General features: G+C 57.6%; 1 protein-coding gene across 1 annotated transcript; it reads right to left on the reverse strand.

The window, feature by feature from the left end:
- Positions 1 to 1,832: 1,832 nt before the first annotated feature.
- DLK2 (delta like non-canonical Notch ligand 2) lies at positions 1,833 to 8,353 on the reverse strand. Its single transcript, XM_075146707.1, has 5 exons — positions 8,266 to 8,353; positions 6,558 to 6,621; positions 3,952 to 4,082; positions 3,151 to 3,295; positions 1,833 to 2,610 (listed from the first exon to the last, which is right to left on the reverse strand). The coding sequence occupies exons 1-5, from the start codon at positions 8,336 to 8,338 to the stop codon at positions 1,833 to 1,835; spliced, it is 1,191 nt and encodes a 396-aa protein (XP_075002808.1). The 5' UTR covers positions 8,339 to 8,353.
- Positions 8,354 to 18,176: the final 9,823 nt, after the last annotated feature.

Genomic DNA, 18,176 nt, shown 5'->3' on the forward strand with positions numbered 1-18,176 from the left:
GGTTTTCCCCTTCTCTCCAGCACTCTTAAGGCAACACCTAGCAGGTATGCACCTTTGCTATGCTGTCCTGGGGCAGGTCCCGTTCCTTCCCCTGAGGCTGCAGGAGCCATCTCCACCCCTGCAGCCAGAGCATGGGACAGGACAACTCCAGGACAACCATAATCTGGGTTTGCATTCTTGAGGGAAGTGATGGAGATACTCATCCAGAACAAGCAGCTGAGCAACCTGATCTAATTGGATCTGCTGGTGTCCAGAGGTCCCTTGCAACCTAAATTATGTTATGATTCTCTGATACACTGTTTCTGGGCTTGTATTTGTTTTATTTGATAAAGGTACATCATCCATCCATGTATTAAAAAAATAATCTTTCTGATGCAGCCCCAGTCCCCTCTCCCAGGTCTCTTTCCTGGCTGAGTGCTCACTCCTCTGTCTGCTCTCTTCAAACCATCTTGCACCCAGCTCTGGAACCCTACAGGCCAGTAGTAGGGTTTGGATTGTGGAGGTTTTTTACCCCACTGCTTAGCCCTCCGTGCCCATGAGGGGGCACAGAAAACCCTGGCCCTGGCAGAGAGATGCTGATTGCTGCACACCAGACCAGCACAAGCAGGAGCAAACCTAGTACAAAGGCTAAGCGACCTGGCCATCTACTGCCCCTTAGCCGTGCTTTAGGAAAGGTGGAGAAGGCAGTATCGTGTCTGCTTCCTATGGTCATCCCAGGCTCGGTAGCCTGTCCTCACATCCACTGTGGCGAGCTTAGCCTTTGTTGTATCAAGAAATGCTACAATGGCTGATTTGAGGTTAGTGCCAGCTGCCTGCCTTGGAGAGACTGGGAGAGGAAAGGAGGATCTGGATCTTGTATTGCTCCTGAACCAGTCACAGCACATCTCCAGCCCTGTCCATCTCCAGTTTCACCTGCGGGGGCATATGAGAAGGACCAGCTCAGGCCCAGAGGACCCTAGAGGGGAGCAGGCCATGCTCCTCCTTGTCAGCAAATGATGAGACAGAAGTGCATGCTGGAGAGGGGAAGGAGCTTGGTTGGTTGTGGCCAGACCAGAAGGGACGGCTCGGTAAGTGGGGGGAGAAGACCCCTGGATCATCAGGAGGAAAGTACAGAATGTGTTTTAACCCCAAGTCTGACAGCAAGAGGAGGGGGCATCACCCAGGGCAGAAGAAGGGCACAAGGAGACCCCAAATGATCTCCAGAGTCTCTTTGAACTGGCTCACAGAACCACAAGCCCAGGGAGCATGGGTGTTTGCTCGCGCCCTAGGGACATGGCATCTGAAACGATAGCCTCCAGAAACAGCCAGGAGCCACCCCATCCAGTACTGTGGCAGGGAGGCCCGTGCAGCCATGACCGTCCTGAAGGCCCTAGAAGAAATATCCCAACACCAGCAGAAACGAGGACAAAGCCCCTTCCAGTAGTCACAGAGAGGAGTTACAAAGGGCCTGGCAGAATTTGGGCTTGTAAGAAGGCTGTGCCCTGCTCAGCACTACCTGTCCTGTTTCCGAGAGCTCATGTCGGACGATACCGGCACTGCATGGTGTGGGCTGCCGCAAGCGGCACATCGCCGCTTCCCTGCAGGGCTGGCCCAACACAGCCCTGCTTTCAGATGCCCGTGGGTGCCGGCTGCGCCAGCCAGGCGGGAGAGAGCTCAGACCCGGGTGGGGCCATCACACCCGTGCTCGACGCCCGTGGGTTTCGTTGACACGTTCGCTGCCCTGGGAGCCCTTCCCCGCTGCCCGGCTTGTGCCGGCGCGGCTCCCCAGGCTGCAGTTCGAGAGGTTTACCAGCACAACGACCTGCCAGGGCCCGGCTCAGAGTCCTCGCAGCTTACAGCTCCGTCGTCTTCCTGGGCTCGATCAGGATGGTGTTGAGCATGCCCACCTGACACTCCTGGTCTTGGAGCTTCCTTGCAGCCTGAGAAGGGCTTTGGCACCAGTTCGACCTCTGACGGCCCCTCTGCCAGTTCCTCAGCATTAGCAGGACGGTGATGAGGACTAGCACTGCTGTCAGCACCCCGAACACTAGCACTGTCACCAGCTGGGCTTCGCTCAGCCCTGAGTCCCTTTGGGTTACCACCTCCTTCACAGAGATTTTCAACAACCCTCCCCCCGGCTCTTTCTCGCTGTGGTTGGCCACACGCCGCCCCGTGACCGCGGTCCTGACAGGCTCCGGCTGCGTCACACCCGGCATCTCGCTGGTGGTGCTTCTCATGCCCCCACCGTTCTCATGGTTCACAGGGTGGTGTGGGGGAGCCCAGGTGGGCTCGGGGACAGAGATCTCGCAGGTTTTGCCAGTGAAACGGTCAGGACACAAGCAGTCATAGTCATTGATGCGGTCATAGCACTTTGCCCCATTTTTGCACGGCTGGCTGGCGCAGTCGTTGATGTTGATGGTGCAGAAACGCCCTTCGAAGCCCACCTGGCACTGGCAGGAGAAGCGGTTGATCCCATCGTGGCAGGTGGCACCATTGGCACAGGGACGCATCAGGCAGTCGTCCACGTCATTCTCACAAAGATCCCCCACGAAGCCAGCGAGGCACCGGCAGGTGAAGTTGCTGGCAAAGCCATTTTCGTCTTGACACTGCCCCCCGTTCTTGCACGGAGACCTGCATGGAGAGAGCAAGGACGAGTCATGGCCCTGGAGAGCAAACAGCTTCCCCCGCCCCAGGGAAGTAAACACACGCAGCTGCTCGCGTCGCCAGTGGGTCCAGCACCGTCTCTCTCCATGGGGCAGCTCTCTCAAGCAGGCCGGGCAGGAGTTTCCGCCCCCCCGAGTGAGAGGCTGTGGGACCTCCTCAAAGCCTGTGGCTGTGCATGGGCCCACCACCCACCAGGAAGGGTCTTCAGCCAAATGATCTGAAGAGTAAAAACACGCCCTCCTGATGCTCCCCAAAGACATGATGGATGTCAGCTCATCACACCTACAGCAGCGAGGGTCAGGAATCTGTTCAGATCACAACAAAGACCTTGCCCCGGTGGGACTGTGCAGTGCACGCAGCTAAACTAAAGCCAAAGATGGTTTTGGCTTAACTCCATTAGCGCATGGAAATCCACAGATAATGAGCCAAGCTGGGCCACCGCTTGGCAGTGCATGACCCGAAGTTAATGCTGTCTGTAATCTCATTGCCCTCGCTGCCGTGTCTCACCCTGCCTTCTCACATGGCCCCGTCTTCATCTCACAGTCCTTCCCGTGGAAGCCTTCTGGACACAGGCAGGAATATTCCCCATCTCGATCGTAGATGCACTGAGCCCCGTTCTGGCATGGGGACTGGTGTTCGCAAATGTGTATGTCTGAGGGGAAAGAAAAAGTTGGGAATTGGTGAGAAAAGAGGGGCGATGTGGCCAATTCAGTTTGAACACGGCCCATCAAACCCGCTGGGGATGGAGAAATGGCAGGAGCTTCTCCCTCCTCCCCTCCAATGGGCACCTGCAGCAAAACAAGTGCAGTGCCTACGTGGTGCCTCCCAGCTACAGTCTGCAAAATGCACAGGCTTAGGGGTGCAGAGAAAGCAAATCGTCCTGCAGATCTGCACGATGTGAAGATGCTGTGCGTGCCATCTGGCCGGCCAGTGCAGACTCCGTGGCACAGAGGACCCTCTGAGGCCAGAGAAGGGGAGTCCACCAGCCACCTGCCGAAGGCAGGAAGTCCCGGGGGAAGCAGGAGGAGCTGCCCAGAGCCCAGCTGCGGCGTGGGAAAGGCAATGAGTTCATCTGCTCCATTTCCTGAGGCTGGCCGGTGCAGCCAGGGAGCAGGTGCCGGCAGCCTGACCTCTTCTGCAGGAAGGGGACAGTCCCTGCTGTGGCAGCCAGGCAACATCCCATCTCCCGGGCAGCCTAAGCAGCATCACCCACGTGGCTTCTGGCTATGCTGGCTCACCCGTCCGTGCAGGGTGTGATGGGCTTCTGCCCTCAGCACCAGAAGCTGGGATGTCCAGCCCGCGACTCACCTTTGTCACAGAACTTGCCGGCCCAGCCGGTGTGACAGATGCACTGCCAAGGCTGGTGGCATGTCCCATGGAGACACCCCGGCATACGCACGCAATCCTCGCAGTACTCGCCCTCCCAGCCCGGATCACACCTGCAGGAGGACAGGGCATGGCAGCATGATAAAACCCAAGTAGGAGCTGTGGAAAAGCTGGCTGCTTGCCGTGCAGGATTCCCACAGGTACGGCAGCGCTAGGAAAACTTCCCAAAGCCCCCCACGAACCTCCTGGCTCCCTCCTCCAGAGGAGGTCAGTACTGGCATCTCATCTTTCCAAGGAAGCAAGCGGACAAAGCGGAAGCAGACGCACCCTCTGCAGTGAGGGTGGGTGAGGGTGCAGAGGGGGTGAGGGGGCAGAAACAGAGCTCAGCAGCTTTGCTTTTAGTGCCCACGTCCCACGCTCTCCTCCAGCCAACCGCTCTGTATACACCACTGCATTAGCTCAGCAATTCCTGCGCCTCCCTCATCGCACAGCCAGTCTGACAGGCAGAGAAGAGGCCCGTCTCTAATCCTGAACTCCCCAAGGGAAAGGGACAAGAGGCCCCTGAGGCCCACATGTTTCATTGCATCCCGTTGCATTATAACCTGTGTTATTTTTCGTCTGAAGCGCACTGTAATCCAGCTGCGAAACCTTGCTTGCCGTGGCTGGCGTATTGAATAGACTTACCAGCCAGCTCACAAGGACAGCATGATGGGAAAACCCACAGCACACAACGAGCCCTCTGGCCCCAGAAGAGCGGGATGGTGGCGATGGCTAAGTAAAGCCAAGCTGCATTGCTCCAGTGGCTTCCCTCAGACCTGCCAGCTCCAAGGGGGAAAGCAAGTGATAACAAGACGAGATCTGAGTGGAGGTGGCACCAGCCGCAACAAAAGCTATACTCAAAACAGCACGAAATTAAACCTAACAAAACCAACGCGGTCTCTAGAATAAGCAAGGGGGTTTATTTTCATGGCTAGGGCTCATTTCAGCGCAATGTGCAGTGACTGCAGCTTTGCCAGGCTGGTCTGAGTCTGCACTTTCACACCTGGACTGGCTATTGTCACTGCAGGTTGTTCCAAAGAGATGAGGAAAATGGTTAAAAAAATAAACATATATGTTAATTAGAGGCTTTTTGACGGGAATGGAGGCAATACCATGTGCCTGATAGAGGCTGGGAAAATACATTCATACCTGGACAGCCACGAGCTTACAGTGGGCTGTGGGCACCCCTACCCCCCAGTACCTGCAAGGAACTGGGAGCAGGCACCATCAACTCTTCCCCTTCTCTAAAAGGGAGATGGCCAACCTAAAAATTGCCAGGGAGATGGCCAGGTAAGCGGCCAAGTCTCCCTGAGTTTGGAGTGATTTCAATGGGGTACTGCCAAGCTGCTGAAGGGTTCAGAAAATGCTCTGGAGGCTTGAAACCTGGAGCAGCAACTCAGGTGTGCCTCCACCAGAAAGACCTGCAAGCTGGGCCACCCACCACATGGAGAAATGTGGCTTCTCTGGCCGGGGCTTTGCGGCACCGAGCTCCCCCAAGCCACAGCTGCTGAAAGGGCTCAGGGAGGAGGGGGCCCAGCAAAGCCAGGGCTGGACACTTCCTGATGCAGCGGTCAGTATGGTTGTGGTCAGCGTCAGGCCACGTCTGCTCCATTAGGCGAGAACCAGTGGCCCAGGCATGGTGTGACACTGGGGGCTGTGTGGCGAAAGGGGGCTGAGCATGCCCCAGCGAGGAGAACGGGGCAGCAGTGGGCAGTCTGTCCCCTTGCAGCACAGGTGTCCGGGCCAGTCCAAAGCAGCCTGCTCTTTCTGGGGCTGCCCTGCAGGATGGGGGCTCCAGGTGGCCCTACAGTGGGACGAGAGGCACTGCCTGGAGCCGTGGCAGCCCAGGGTAGCCACGTGATTGCTTCCCAGGCTAAAGTGCACGGTCAGGCCCTGAGCTTTGTCCCTGCGGGATCTGGGCACCAGCTGGAGCTGGGATGCCAGGGATCACGCACGCACTTCTGCTGTGGTAGCCCCCAGCTGGCTGGTGAGCCCTTGGCGAACACACGGAGATCCCCACCACAGCCTAGGCTTCTGAGAGGGGACCCCTGATGCCTTCAGACATTTATGTGCACGCTGGCAGCTCTTCTCTTCCATGGCCCCAGGGAGAGCATCTCCATCTCAACCAGTGAGGAGGCCAAGCAAGCTGGCCGACCCCCAAGCCTGCCCTGCTGCCCAGTGACTTTCCCCATCGTATCTGAGCCTGAAGGCTGCCTCCCATCACACAGGCATGGCCAGGCTGTGCTAAGCTCTCGTCTAGACAAAAAGGGCTCAGCAGAACTACATCAGTCAGTGTGTGGCAGGGGGAGCCTGGAAGCACTGGAGCAAAGGCTGGAGGGGACCAGCAAGAGGTTGAAGGATCAAAATGTGCCACTCCAGAGGGTGTCAGGTAAAAAGAAAGCAGAGTCGTTGATTCCAGGTGTGGGTGAGCGAAGGAGGAGGCACTTCAACTTGGGGCAGGAGTGTAGGCACCGGGGACACAGCATCAAGGGAGGGAGAGCAGTTACGGTCAGGGGCAGCAGGAGCGGAGAGCCAAGGACAAGCCGTACCTGCACTTCCCATCCTGGTCACAGCAGCCGTGGGCGAGATTACAGCGCTCGCTGCAGTCATCACCTACAAGGCAGGAGATGGGTGGAGCTGGGTTAAGCAGAGACCATAGACGACTCCAGATCTGCCCGTGGCCCTGCTGGCTCACAGCTTTTTTTTTCCTTCCTAAGCACTCAGCCTGCCCTTCCCCAGAACTGTAAGGTGGGGACCTTCCTTTCAATGGCTGGATGCCACATGAGAGATGAGGATTTCGCAGTCACCCAAGCCACAGTAACACTGCCTTTACTGAGAAATGGGACCCTGCTTCAGAACTACCCAGTCTCTGATCATCTTCCCCATCCTCTCTCTGCTGCCTCCCTTAGACTTCGGGCCCTTCTGGGCAAGAGCTGGGGTTGCCCATGCATTAAGGCAACCTGTGTAATAGGGCCTCACCCATCTGGGACCTTGGTCCCACGGTCATGCAGCAAGTATGGTGGGAAAGCTCAGGGCCAGGTACTGCGAGGGGCACAAAGGGACTGAGGATGGAAATGGAAGGTACGGCTCCTCTTTATCTCCCAGGATGTCCCCATCCCCAGGGACAGCTGGCACGGAGCGGTCTGGTCAGGGGCTCCTGCCCTCCGCCAGGACCCAGCTGCTAGCACTCCCTCTCTGGCACAGGGAGGCAGGACTGGGCATTGCATGTGGCCAGGTATCCAGTTCTGTTTATTTATTTAAAGGCCACAGAAGCTGTAACTGAGCCATGGCCTCGCTGTGCCACTTCTCGTCCTCCGCTCAGCACTGGCCTGCTTTCTCCAGCCAGGTGTCTCCAGAAAGGTGTCCCCTTTCATCTCCACCTTCCCCTCTCCCCCATCACTTGCTTGCATCTTAGCCCCATGGGGAGGTGGTTCGCTTCAGCTCTATGGGCAGTAGAGCTAGAGCAAATGTTAGGAGGCAGGGGGTTTCTCCAGGAGCCCAGCATGATCCCAGGCCAGGCCCAGGAGATGAACGCCCTTACTTGACCGAGTCCCTCCATCCCGGACCGGGGCAGGTTAAAGCCCCCACGCCAAGAGGCGCACTCAGGCTTTCCCCAAGCCGCGTGATGTGCTGCCTAGGAAGCGAGCAGGGAGAGAAATCCCCCATGCATGCGTTTTTGCTGCAGTGAGGTGGCAGGTCCCACTGCTCAGGATAAGAGCCTCCCAAAACAAGCCACCGTGGAGCTGGAGCAGCATCCTGGGACTGCGCAGCCCAAGCCTGGGTATTGTCGCCTTTGCTATTTGTAACCATCTCTCCTGGCAGTTGGCTTTGGGAATTCATTGCTTATCCAGAGCGAGGAGAGAGCAAACTAATCTTTGGGAAGGGATTTCGTCTCACGGGATCTAGGATTAGCATTCAGTTTTGGGATCGTCTTTCCCCCTCACTGTGCCTCTCTGAACAGGCTCATCGATTCAGTGACCCATTCACCCTAACTGCGAGAGGCAGAGCAGCGGGACCTCTCACTGCCAGTCTGCTCAGGCACCGCCACCCCCATGGGCACCAGAGCGGGGGTCTCTACAGTTGCCACCAGTCACCCCCCCAGGGTGCTGGATGACTGAGCAGCATTTTCTGGTCTTCCAGGTCAGGCCAGCTCTGTTTTGGATGGAGAACTGAGGAGACTTCAGCAATGCCAAGGACAGTGTCCTGGTTTGGAAAAACAGATATAAGAGAGAAGGACCCATGTCTACAGAGACTCACCTTGGGCAAGCTGGTGATGGGCCAAGAGGATCCAAACCAAGGACATGAGCTGGAGACAGAAGCTCCTGAGCATGGTCAGCGTGGCCCCACCGAGATGAACACCTGCAGAGAGAAAAAGAGTAAGCTCAGAAAAATCCCCTGGCTGACACCGCAGCTTCACTTCACGCATCCCTTCCTCTCCGCTACCTGGGAGTTTTGAGTTGAAATATCCAGTTTTGTACGGACTTGTCACTGCACTCCTCTCTGTCCTTCCAGACTCCTTCCTCTAAGGCAACGTTGGAGCACTAAGAATCAAAAAGCCTTTTAAAATGCCTGTATGGGAGAACTGAGTACACGCACTCAATCCTGAGCGTGTAATAGCTCAGGTTGTTACACCATATCTTGGAGCACTTGCCCCTGCTAGCTGCTGTCAAGAGAGCAGAAGCCTCTAGAAACACCAGTCCAGTTCTGGGGACCTTCATCTTCCCTCCCTAGGTCTGGGGGGCTTCAGCTTCGTGCTAAGCAAGGTCCCTGCAGTGCACGCACGTTCAAATGAATAGGTGGGCTGAGTCTTTTCACAGCGCCCAGGCTGCTTTTCAAGCCCTTCAGAAGGGCAAGGAGTCAAGTAGGTCTAGCAGACGAGCAGGCAGTAAGCGACAGCCCTATTTAATTTTCCAAGCAAGGGAGTAAAGCTGCAGCCCCAGGTAGGAAAGGCAAACACGCACCTCTCGCTAGGTGCGGTCCTTTTCCTCGGCTGTCCTGCAGAGAGCCCCGTCAGCCCAGGGTTCCTGCACCCATCTATTTTCCGACTGCCTCCTGCTCTCTTGAAGTAACATTAAATACTTTCCAAAAATGCTCCATTCCCTCCCAGCCTTCTGGGGTTGTTAAGGGCAGGAAATTCGAGGGTGATATCATAAATATATTACTATAATGAGATGGGAGGGGTTAAACAGTTCTGCTAGGAGAGTGGCGAAGGTATGGAGCAGACTCCATCCAGCTGCATGGGTGTGATGGACAGGGGCCATTCCACTTTCAGCTGGACTCTTTAGCTCGGGAAGTTTGTGTTGGGTCAATAGTTGCATGAAAGGCTTCTCAGGTGGGGACAGAAGTGCTCCCTCCCCCACACACACGTACACATGCATTGCAGGAAGAGGTGCTGGGCTCCCTGCTAAGGGCTTCACCTGCCTGGACCAGACAAAATAGCCCACAAAAAGCAATGATGTTGCTCGAAGCATCTCTCCAGCAAACAAACCATCACCAACAAAGGATGCAGTATTTTCAGAAGGGCTACAGGATGTTCTTGTCACTGCCCCAGCCAAATCCCAGTGTGGACTGCTGCAGCCTCTCTCCCCACGGTCCCCTTGTCACCATGCTCGCAGGACCTTCCCTCACCTCCTGCTCCAAAATGCTGGGCAGTGGCGAACAGCTGCTGCATTTCAGGGGAGGGTGAAGCAATTCCTATGAAACTTATAAAATAATTTAGGGCTGACCAGTTGGTATCCTGTTCCTTCAGGGCTGCGAGGAGCTCAACCTCCGACCACGTGTCATTGCAAAGGTCGTTTCCCCCACAGTTCCCCACAGCCTCCTCACTCGAGGCACAGCCTCTCAGACCTCCTGATGTAGCTGCCCTACGGGCGCTGCTCCCAGCGCCCACCCAGGGGCCACTCCCGACCCCAACAAGGTGCCAGGGGCATCCTGGAGGGTAGCTGGTGCCCGAGGGAGCTGTGAGCAGCCCCCGGGCAGGCCTGGCTTTGGGTCATAGGGACACAGGGGAGGGAGCTCCCTCTGTCCCACTCCTCCACTACTGCCTGGCTGCGCTGGGGGCTACAAGCCCCCCAGGGGCTGTGGGCTCTTAGAGACGCCCCCGGGAGCTATTAACCTGCCCCTCGGGGATATTAGGGACCTTCGTACGGTTGGGGGATAACAGGGACAGCCCCAGGATGGGGGCTATCTGGCACTGCCCCCTAGACTGGGGGCTATCAGGGACCCCTCCGGGCAGGGGGTCCGGGGGCAGGGGTGGGAACCCAGAGGATGCCGCGCCGCTGCGGCTCGCCCCTCCTGCCCCGCCCCCCCCCCCCCCCGCGGCTTTGGGACCACCCCGAGCCCCCGGTGCCCCCCGGAGGAGCACGGCCACGGGGGTCCCCGCCTTCCCCCCACCCCCTGGCCGGCCGGAGGGGACGCTCCGCGGAGCCCCGCACCGCACCGGCCCCGCCGGTCCCCCTGCGGCCGGGGCGGCGGCGGGGTGGGGGGTCCGGGGGGGGGTGCCGGTCCCCGCCGCGCGCTGCCCCCCGTCCCCCGCCCCCCTGCTCACCTCGGCGACGCGGCGTGTCGTGGGGCTATCGCGGGGTGCGGCGGCGGGGGGCGGCCATGCCCGGCGCGGCGCGGCGCGGCGGCGGCGGGGCTGGGGAGGCGCGGGGCTGCGGAGGGAGCTGCCGCCGCGTGTGCCGCGCCGCTCCGCCCGCCGCCGCCGCCGCCGCCGCCGTGCAGCCCCGGCCGCCTGCCAGCGGCTGCGTGTGCCTGCACATCCCCGCTCCCTCCCCGGGACATCCCGCCTCCTGCCGCCCCAAACCGCAGGCAGCCCCCGGCCCGGCCCGCCCTGCCCGCTCACCCCTGCCCTGCTCCCGCCGCCGGGGGCGGGGGGGGCCCGGCACGGCCCCACGCGGGCCCGCCCGCCCCGCACCGCCCCGGGGGGGCTGCGTCTGCGAGGGGTCACCGGTCCCGTCCGCCAGGACCGGCCCGCAGAGGATGGAGGGGTGCCCCGGCTGGGGGTACTCCCCCGGGGTGCAGCCCTGCTAGGGATACCCCCGCCCGCGGCTCGGGGGGCTGCAGCGCTCGCCCCCCTCGCGGCTGGACACACACTCTTGGGTAGGGGCTCCAGACCGCTGCTGCCGGCCTCCCGCGGGGCACCTCCGCCTCGCAGCCCGGTTCCTCTCTCGGAAATAGGTGCGGCATGATCCGAGCCCTCACTTTGCTCAGATTATCAAAAAGAGGCGAAAACGCCTCCTGCAGCCCCTCCCTGCCGGCTTCAGGGGCCACTAACACACCTCCACTGGCAAACCATAGAGTTAAGAAGCTCCATCCTTAAAGCAGAGGTGGAACGTGAGGCGGTCACCTCACAAGAAAGAAGCCATCTGGTGAAGCTGTGGTCCTCGGCACTTCTCTCGATGCTGCTCACAAGCCAGCACCTCGGTGGACACCAGCACCTCAGTGAACAATAAGAAAACCCTGGGAGAGGGGCTGGGCCGTCACATCTTTGGGAGGAACAGCTGCCTGCTCTCCTCCTCACCTTGCATGGCCTTTCTGCTACTTGACAAGATCGTATCTGTCACCTTCAAAGGTCCTAGCAATCCTTAATTAGATTACATGTGCACCTCAGCCAGCCTCTTCTACCCTTACGCCCCATAAATTTTGTTATTTTCCACCAGGAAGGAAGAAGAACCATGTCCTACTGGCACTTACGTGGATGCTTCCACATCCCATATCATCTCACCAGAAAAAGCTCACCCCATCCGTGCTCTCACCTTCTCCGGTGCCCCTGGCCCTCTGCAGGTCCTGACAGCCCCATCAGCACCACGCACCCTGTGGCAGCTGTGGGTGGCACTGCGGGCCTCAGAGCCCCAGGACAGCCCAACAGCCAGCAGCCCCATCAAAGCCCATCTCTCTGCAGGCTCTGATTGCGGACCCCTGCTTGCTCCATCCTCGGCAGGTCTGGACAACACAACCCTACTGAGCAATAACATGGGAGCCTCCCACCCTGCCCACTGCCGCAGGAGCTGCCTTCTTCCGGCCTCTTTCCTGCTCTCCTGTCAGCCAGGAGCACTGTTCCTTTCCTTGCCTGCCTCCTCCTGTCTCCATCACCCCACCTAACTGGTCCAAGTTCCCTGAGGGCCAGAGAGGTCCAAACCTCCTGCTGCTTAGGCTGCTCCATCAGCTCCTCGGGTATTTATAGGACAGGTGTGAACCAGCTCTGTTCTGAGATGCTTCCTGTGGTTCTGCATCCATTCTCATCCCCTGATCCTTCACATCCATCTCAGCCTGCTTCTGAATCCTGGTTCACACTGTATCTGGGGCTTACAGCAAAAGGGAGAGGGGGCGGCTGAGGGCAAAACACAGCTCCTGGTACTCAGTTAAAAACCAGTCAGCCTCTCCTTCAGTCACCGCTGCTCTAGGACCTGGGAGAATCCACCTTTCTTCTCTGACCCCCGCAACACCCTGTTTTGCACTCTTTGCTCTGCCAGTCATGGTTGAAGGCCAAGTTTTTTACTGGCGGCACCTCTGACATTGAGTGTAGGCTGCTCAGCCTCACCCCCACCTCCTCCTTGAAATCCTACTGCCTACACCGACTGTCTCAGATACGACACCACCTCCCGCAACATCCTTACCTGCTCTCGCACTCCTCTGCTGGGATCTGCCCCAGTCCTAACAGCGCTGTGCTGCAACACCATTGCACAACCGTGCCTGGGTGCTCTTAAACCTCACTTGGTTAAATGCGCCTAAGAAAACCCTCTGGACGCCTTGTGTGCATTTGAATGGGCAGGTACGAGGGCACTTGGGGAGGGGTCCCTCCGCATGTTGACATCCGTAAGTATCTGTGTCCACAACACAAGCGCTGCGGGAGAGGGTCAGGGTTATGTTGCAGTCAGCAGAATGGGACACGTGGCTCTCCCCATGCTGCTTCTCTCGGAGCTGAGAGCCGTGGCGCGGAGCGAGGGCTGTCCAGGCTGAGGAGGTAAAGTTGGTTGCTGGAGATCTGAACGCTGAGGCAGGGGAATGGAGAACAGACGCAAGGGTGGGATTTCAGAGGGGGGGAATGGGCATATTTGAGGAAATGGGGTTTGGGGTTTGAAGTTTGGTTTTGCGTGCGAGTATCACAGACAGAAGCAGGCAGGGATGGGTGGGAGTAAAACAGGTAGGTACAGAGGAGGGGGAAGGGACCAGAAGGGAACCCCAAGCACCGTGGACCTTGGGTGTGCTCCTTCCTCAGCACTGAAGGGCTCCTGTCCCGTCCCCAGGAACACTGCCGAGTCCCAGGCTTGCTCTGGCAGTCCCTGGGCTGCCCAGGATGATTCAAGCAGAGCAGCTCTATTTGCAGACCCAAGAAATGGGCGTTGAGGAGGGGATTCCTGTGCTTGGCTTAGACCCTGCTCTACTGGGCTCTGATCCCTGCCATGCCATCCCTAGAGGCGTCTCGGATGGAACAGCTGCTGGGTCAGAATTAGGAAGGATTTTTTCCTAGCCATAAGAGTCCCTCCACTGCTTTTCCCTCTGGTGAAGGAAATCCCACAAAGCAGGGACCTGGAGTGGGAATGGGAACGACCCGTCACCACAGTCTCCCCCTCCAACGCGTGCCAGCCGCAGGCTCCCTCCCCTGCTGTCCTTCCAATACACCACCACTGCTCCCAGCCGGAGGGAGGAATTACCTGTCAAAACCAGCTGGAGCTGCTTCCCTTTCTTTCGGCGTCTGGAACCTGCACCTTGGAGGCAGCCGGACATCAGGGGCGAGGAGCGGATGCTGGGCTGAGGGAACAGGTGATCTCTCCTCTTCTCCTCCACCGAGGAGCCTTTCCCGGAGCAAGGAGAGAAAGCAACTCTTCCCTGTGCAGAAGCCTGGAGAAACTCACCCCTTTCTGCCCACTCTAATCCCTCGAGGGAGGCAGAGGAGCAGCACAAACCAGCTGGGAAAGACCGCAAACACCTCCGAGCTGCCAACTCAAATGATCATCCTCTCCCACAGCTCTCACTCCGGGTCACCCTCTCCGCCTTACGCACGGCAGCAGCCCGGGGTCTCTGGGTTAAAACAAATGTTATCCCCCATCCCACCCCCCTTGCTTTTCCCATTCCACGCCAGCCCACAACAAACATCAGCAGCTCGCTGGCCCTGCAGCCATGTAACCCAACCCCGGCCATTGTTCCCCCTTCCCCAAGGTCTATATTTGACTCTGCGGCAGCACCGTGGCTGTGTGTATGTGTGTGTGTGTGCGCGCGCGCGCGCCCACTGCACGCGCACGCTCCGATATTTGTTCAGAGCCTCATTCCCCAGATGCCCGGGATTGCTTAGAAATAGCTTCCATGGGCAGTAGGTGTTTCTGCCTGCAGCGGGGAAGTGGAGGGGGCGGGCGAAAGAGAAGCAGGGAGAGGGTGAAGGTCGAAGGTGGAAAACCTCCTGGCTCTTCCCTCCCAATTTGCACCATCTCGATGATCCGCTGCCCTGCAGAGCATGGCCGGGTTGACAGACGGCAATGCATACAACAGTGGGACTGGCGGCAGATCTGGGCAATGATGGAGAAAAGGCCAAGCTGTTTGCTGAATCCATCCTCTGTTGCCCTGCCCTAAGTATCGCTGTCTGGTGGCAAAAGTGCAGTTCAGCCTCCAAAAGCCCTTCAAACCTTCCTAGGTCTGGTGGCTGAGGCCACCAGAAATGGCACAGGTGAGGGAAGTACCTAATTCCCCTAGCCTGGTGGCTCTGCAAGGGGTGCCTCAGCATATGGGAGCTGCCCCAAGATTCACCCTCCTCTGTTTCAGTACTGCATTTTGGGTAGCCACCTTGGGCTACCCCGGGATGTATTTTGTGTTTTCCAAAAGCCTCCAGGAATGCTGCCCAAACCCAGTGTCACATTCCCTGTGACACTGGAGTCCCTGGGAACACTGCCTAGGATCAGCACGAGCCTCTTTTATTTGCATCCTTTGCAGCCTGCCAGGACACCCGGCAAAACCAGAAATAAGTGCAGCCAAAACAAACAACAGGAAGGATGGCCTTTATCTTAAACATTGATGATCTGGGGAACTCATTGCCACTGAGTAACAAGAAAAGGCATTCATCTCAAAAATGACTAGATGTTTATATAGATAGCGAGAATAAATAGAAATGAACTCTGGAGAGCTATAATACCTCCTGCTCTAGGGCACTGAAGATGAGCTCCAGGCCATGGGGTAAGGAGCAGCTTTCCACAAGGGCAGGTTCTTCAGTAATTTTGCTCAGAGAAATGCTTGTACCTTCCTCTGAGACGTGCAGATTCGACCCTGGGAGAGGAAGGATGCTGGGCATGAGGAGGCACCATCCACACATGCCCACTGGACAGAGGGGTGGCCCAGCGTACATTTCCCATCACCAAGGCCAAGGGGGGATGGACTATATGGATGCTCCGGTGGTGCCTGTGAGACATCCTGGAGAGGTGATTCCCAGGTGTTGAGAGCCAAGTGTCAGCCTCCGTCCAAACCTCTGACCGCCAGCTCGCCTCTCCTCTGCTCCGAGCCAGCTGCAGGGAGTCCCTCATCATCAGGGCTGCTGCTTCCTGATGGGGGTCTGAACCCGGCACTGGCCTCCAGGCAGCTGCTCTGTTGGGACTAGCTAATATCCGATTGTCCGCTGGGCTGCTCCACTAAAACAGATCCTCCAAGTCTAGCAGAGTGCATGTGTCATTGTAATGGACTTGAGCTCAGTACCCAGCAGCCTCCAAACCTGCTGTGAGGAACAGGTAAAATAAGCTTAAGTCACGTGTTATTTTGAGATAAAGATTCCCTGAGTCCACCCTCAGTACTTCTATCCAAGATAGGACAGAGCCACCAGGGGAAAAAAAAAAAAAAGATGAAATCCTGAAGTCAAAAGGAGTTAAACTTGAAGAGGGAGGGAAAGAGACGGCAGTATATATAGAGGGCGGCTAGAGAAAAGATGTCTTATCTTGAGCCCCCACAGCTCAAAAGACTGAGTCATCCCCCTTCAAAAAACCCCCATGAGTTCATTGAGAAGGTGTAGGATCTTGTTTCGCCCTGTGATTTCTGGATTCCCTCCGCATGTGTGTGTGACAGCTAATGTCAGGGCTCTCCCAAGGGCACAGACTTCAGGGGGTGTACACGTTCCCCCTGCCTGCCTCCCACTGCTGGGAGGAGATCTGGAAGGACTGGAGTGGGAAGGAGATGTCTGCCAGGCTTTCCCTTTGCTGGCACACAACCATGGGTGCTTCAAAGCCCACCTCCAGCCATGTCCTCTTCCTTTCCCTTTCCAGCTGGCAGCTTGAGCAATGAAACCTCTTAATCTCACCAGGAGTGCGCAAGCATTTAACGGGAGTCTCTTGAAGCAAATGTTTTGAGCTTCCTCAGTGCTTGCCTCTGAGCTTGCTCCTGGGTATTTACAGGGGTTGGCATATCTTGGCGTTTGCAGCGAAACCTGGCAGGAGAGCCTGTTGCAGTGAATTTCAAGGTCATTTGATGAAACTACGGCCTGTGCTTAGAAAGGCTTGAACCCTGGGTGCAGAGGAGGGGAGTCTGTAATTACCAGCCCCAGGGGATGTGGACGAGTGTTGGGGGCGAGGCTAATTGCAGACTGACTGGCTCCTTGGCCTTCAGCAGCTCTCGTGAAGCAGGGAAGCAGTGTGCTCAGCCAAGCACCAAGCGTGTCCTAGGGAAAGGTAATTCCTCCCCGGCCTGCCTGGACCCGTCCCTATAAACAACGAGAGCTGCGCAGGGAGAGCAGTGCTGCAGATTTCACAAAAAAAAGGTCTCTGTGAGCTGGAGATGCGCACTAGGCACGCAGAAGGGCTCCTCGGAAGGGAACACACAGCCACGTGCCTCTGCCTGGAAGAGCCTGCGAGTCCCTTCTCTGCCCTCGGAGAGCTTGGGGGATCAGCTCCTTCCTCCCCATTTGTTCACCCTGGTGAAGTGCCATCCCCAACACCCCAGCGTGCTGCAACCTCCCCCCGCACGCAGGCGAGCGCTCTGCCCCACGCCCGGACAAAGCCCCGACTGCCTGTGCACACTGGGAAGAGCCAGCGTCACGCCTAGCCCCTCCGCCACCTCCCCGTGCGCTCCCGTGAGAGAGACATCCCCCCTCTCCTCTCCACATACTTTTAACTCGGTTCATTTCAAACACTGTATTAGCATGACAAGCTAAACAAGTTTTGACAAAGGGGAAGGCAGGCAGAGCCCCTCGAGTCTCGGTCTGAGGCTGACACTGTGAGTCCAGCCTTTGCTTCCTGGGGGGTTTAGCCTTGCATCGGGAGCAGCCGTCTTGCCTCTCGGCCGTTTCCCTCCACTCCTTCACCAGGCTAAATCGCTGGTGTGGGAGGATGACTGCCCTTCAGCCTCTGCTGCACAGCAGCACCCATGCTGGGTTTAGCATCCATTGGGGCAAAGGCTTTACAGGGAGCGTTGGCGGGGCTCGGGTGAGGCTGCGGGAGGAGAAACTGTGCAGTGCTGGGGCAGCTCCTCCGGTGGGGAGCTCACCCCAGGGAGCAGTGGTAACCGTTGCGTGGGTCCCAGCTGGGAACAGGTTTTTCAGGCGGAATACCTTGTATAAGGTCACAGCCCGGTACCTGGTCCCTTGCAGAGCCCTGGATAAGAGTTAGAGGCACCTGTGCAGGGCTCAATGCAAGAGCTGGGACTGATTCACCAGTTGAATGTGGCATGGAGCTGGCCATGAGCAGAGGGATGAGGCGGATGCCACAACCAACTACGTGAGGCCAGACGACCCCGATTTCTGCTGCCTGCCCCCGGTAGTGATGCAACTGGCGCAAGGTGAGTGCAGAGCATACAAATCCACCACTGCCAGGCTCTGCACTCCCTGCCTCGCGATGAAAGACTGCTCTAGGGACGGGGCAAGAGGCGAGAGCCAGCTGTTGCTGCACTATTTTATGGCTAGTTAGAAATGGCCAGTAGGGGTCACTGACATCTATTTTATTTATTTTATTTTTATACATATGCATTTATAAATATACGAAACATGCATAGGCAGCAATTGTAATGGGGAAGTGTTGATGTGCAATGTATTCATCAGGTATACAGGTCAGGGGAAAGTGTCCCTATGTTTGAAATACCAGTGTGAGCTGTGCATCCCTCTGCTCAAATTCCATGATGGCAGGAAACCACCGAGCCATGCCAAGCGCCAGGGTACTGCGACAGTGGTTTTCTGTCATCGTTCTCCAGTTCTGCCTTCATCC

The sequence above is a fragment of the Calonectris borealis genome, chromosome 3, assembly GCF_964195595.1.
Source record: "Calonectris borealis chromosome 3, bCalBor7.hap1.2, whole genome shotgun sequence".
In the NCBI taxonomy this organism is placed as follows: Eukaryota; Metazoa; Chordata; class Aves; order Procellariiformes; family Procellariidae; genus Calonectris; species Calonectris borealis.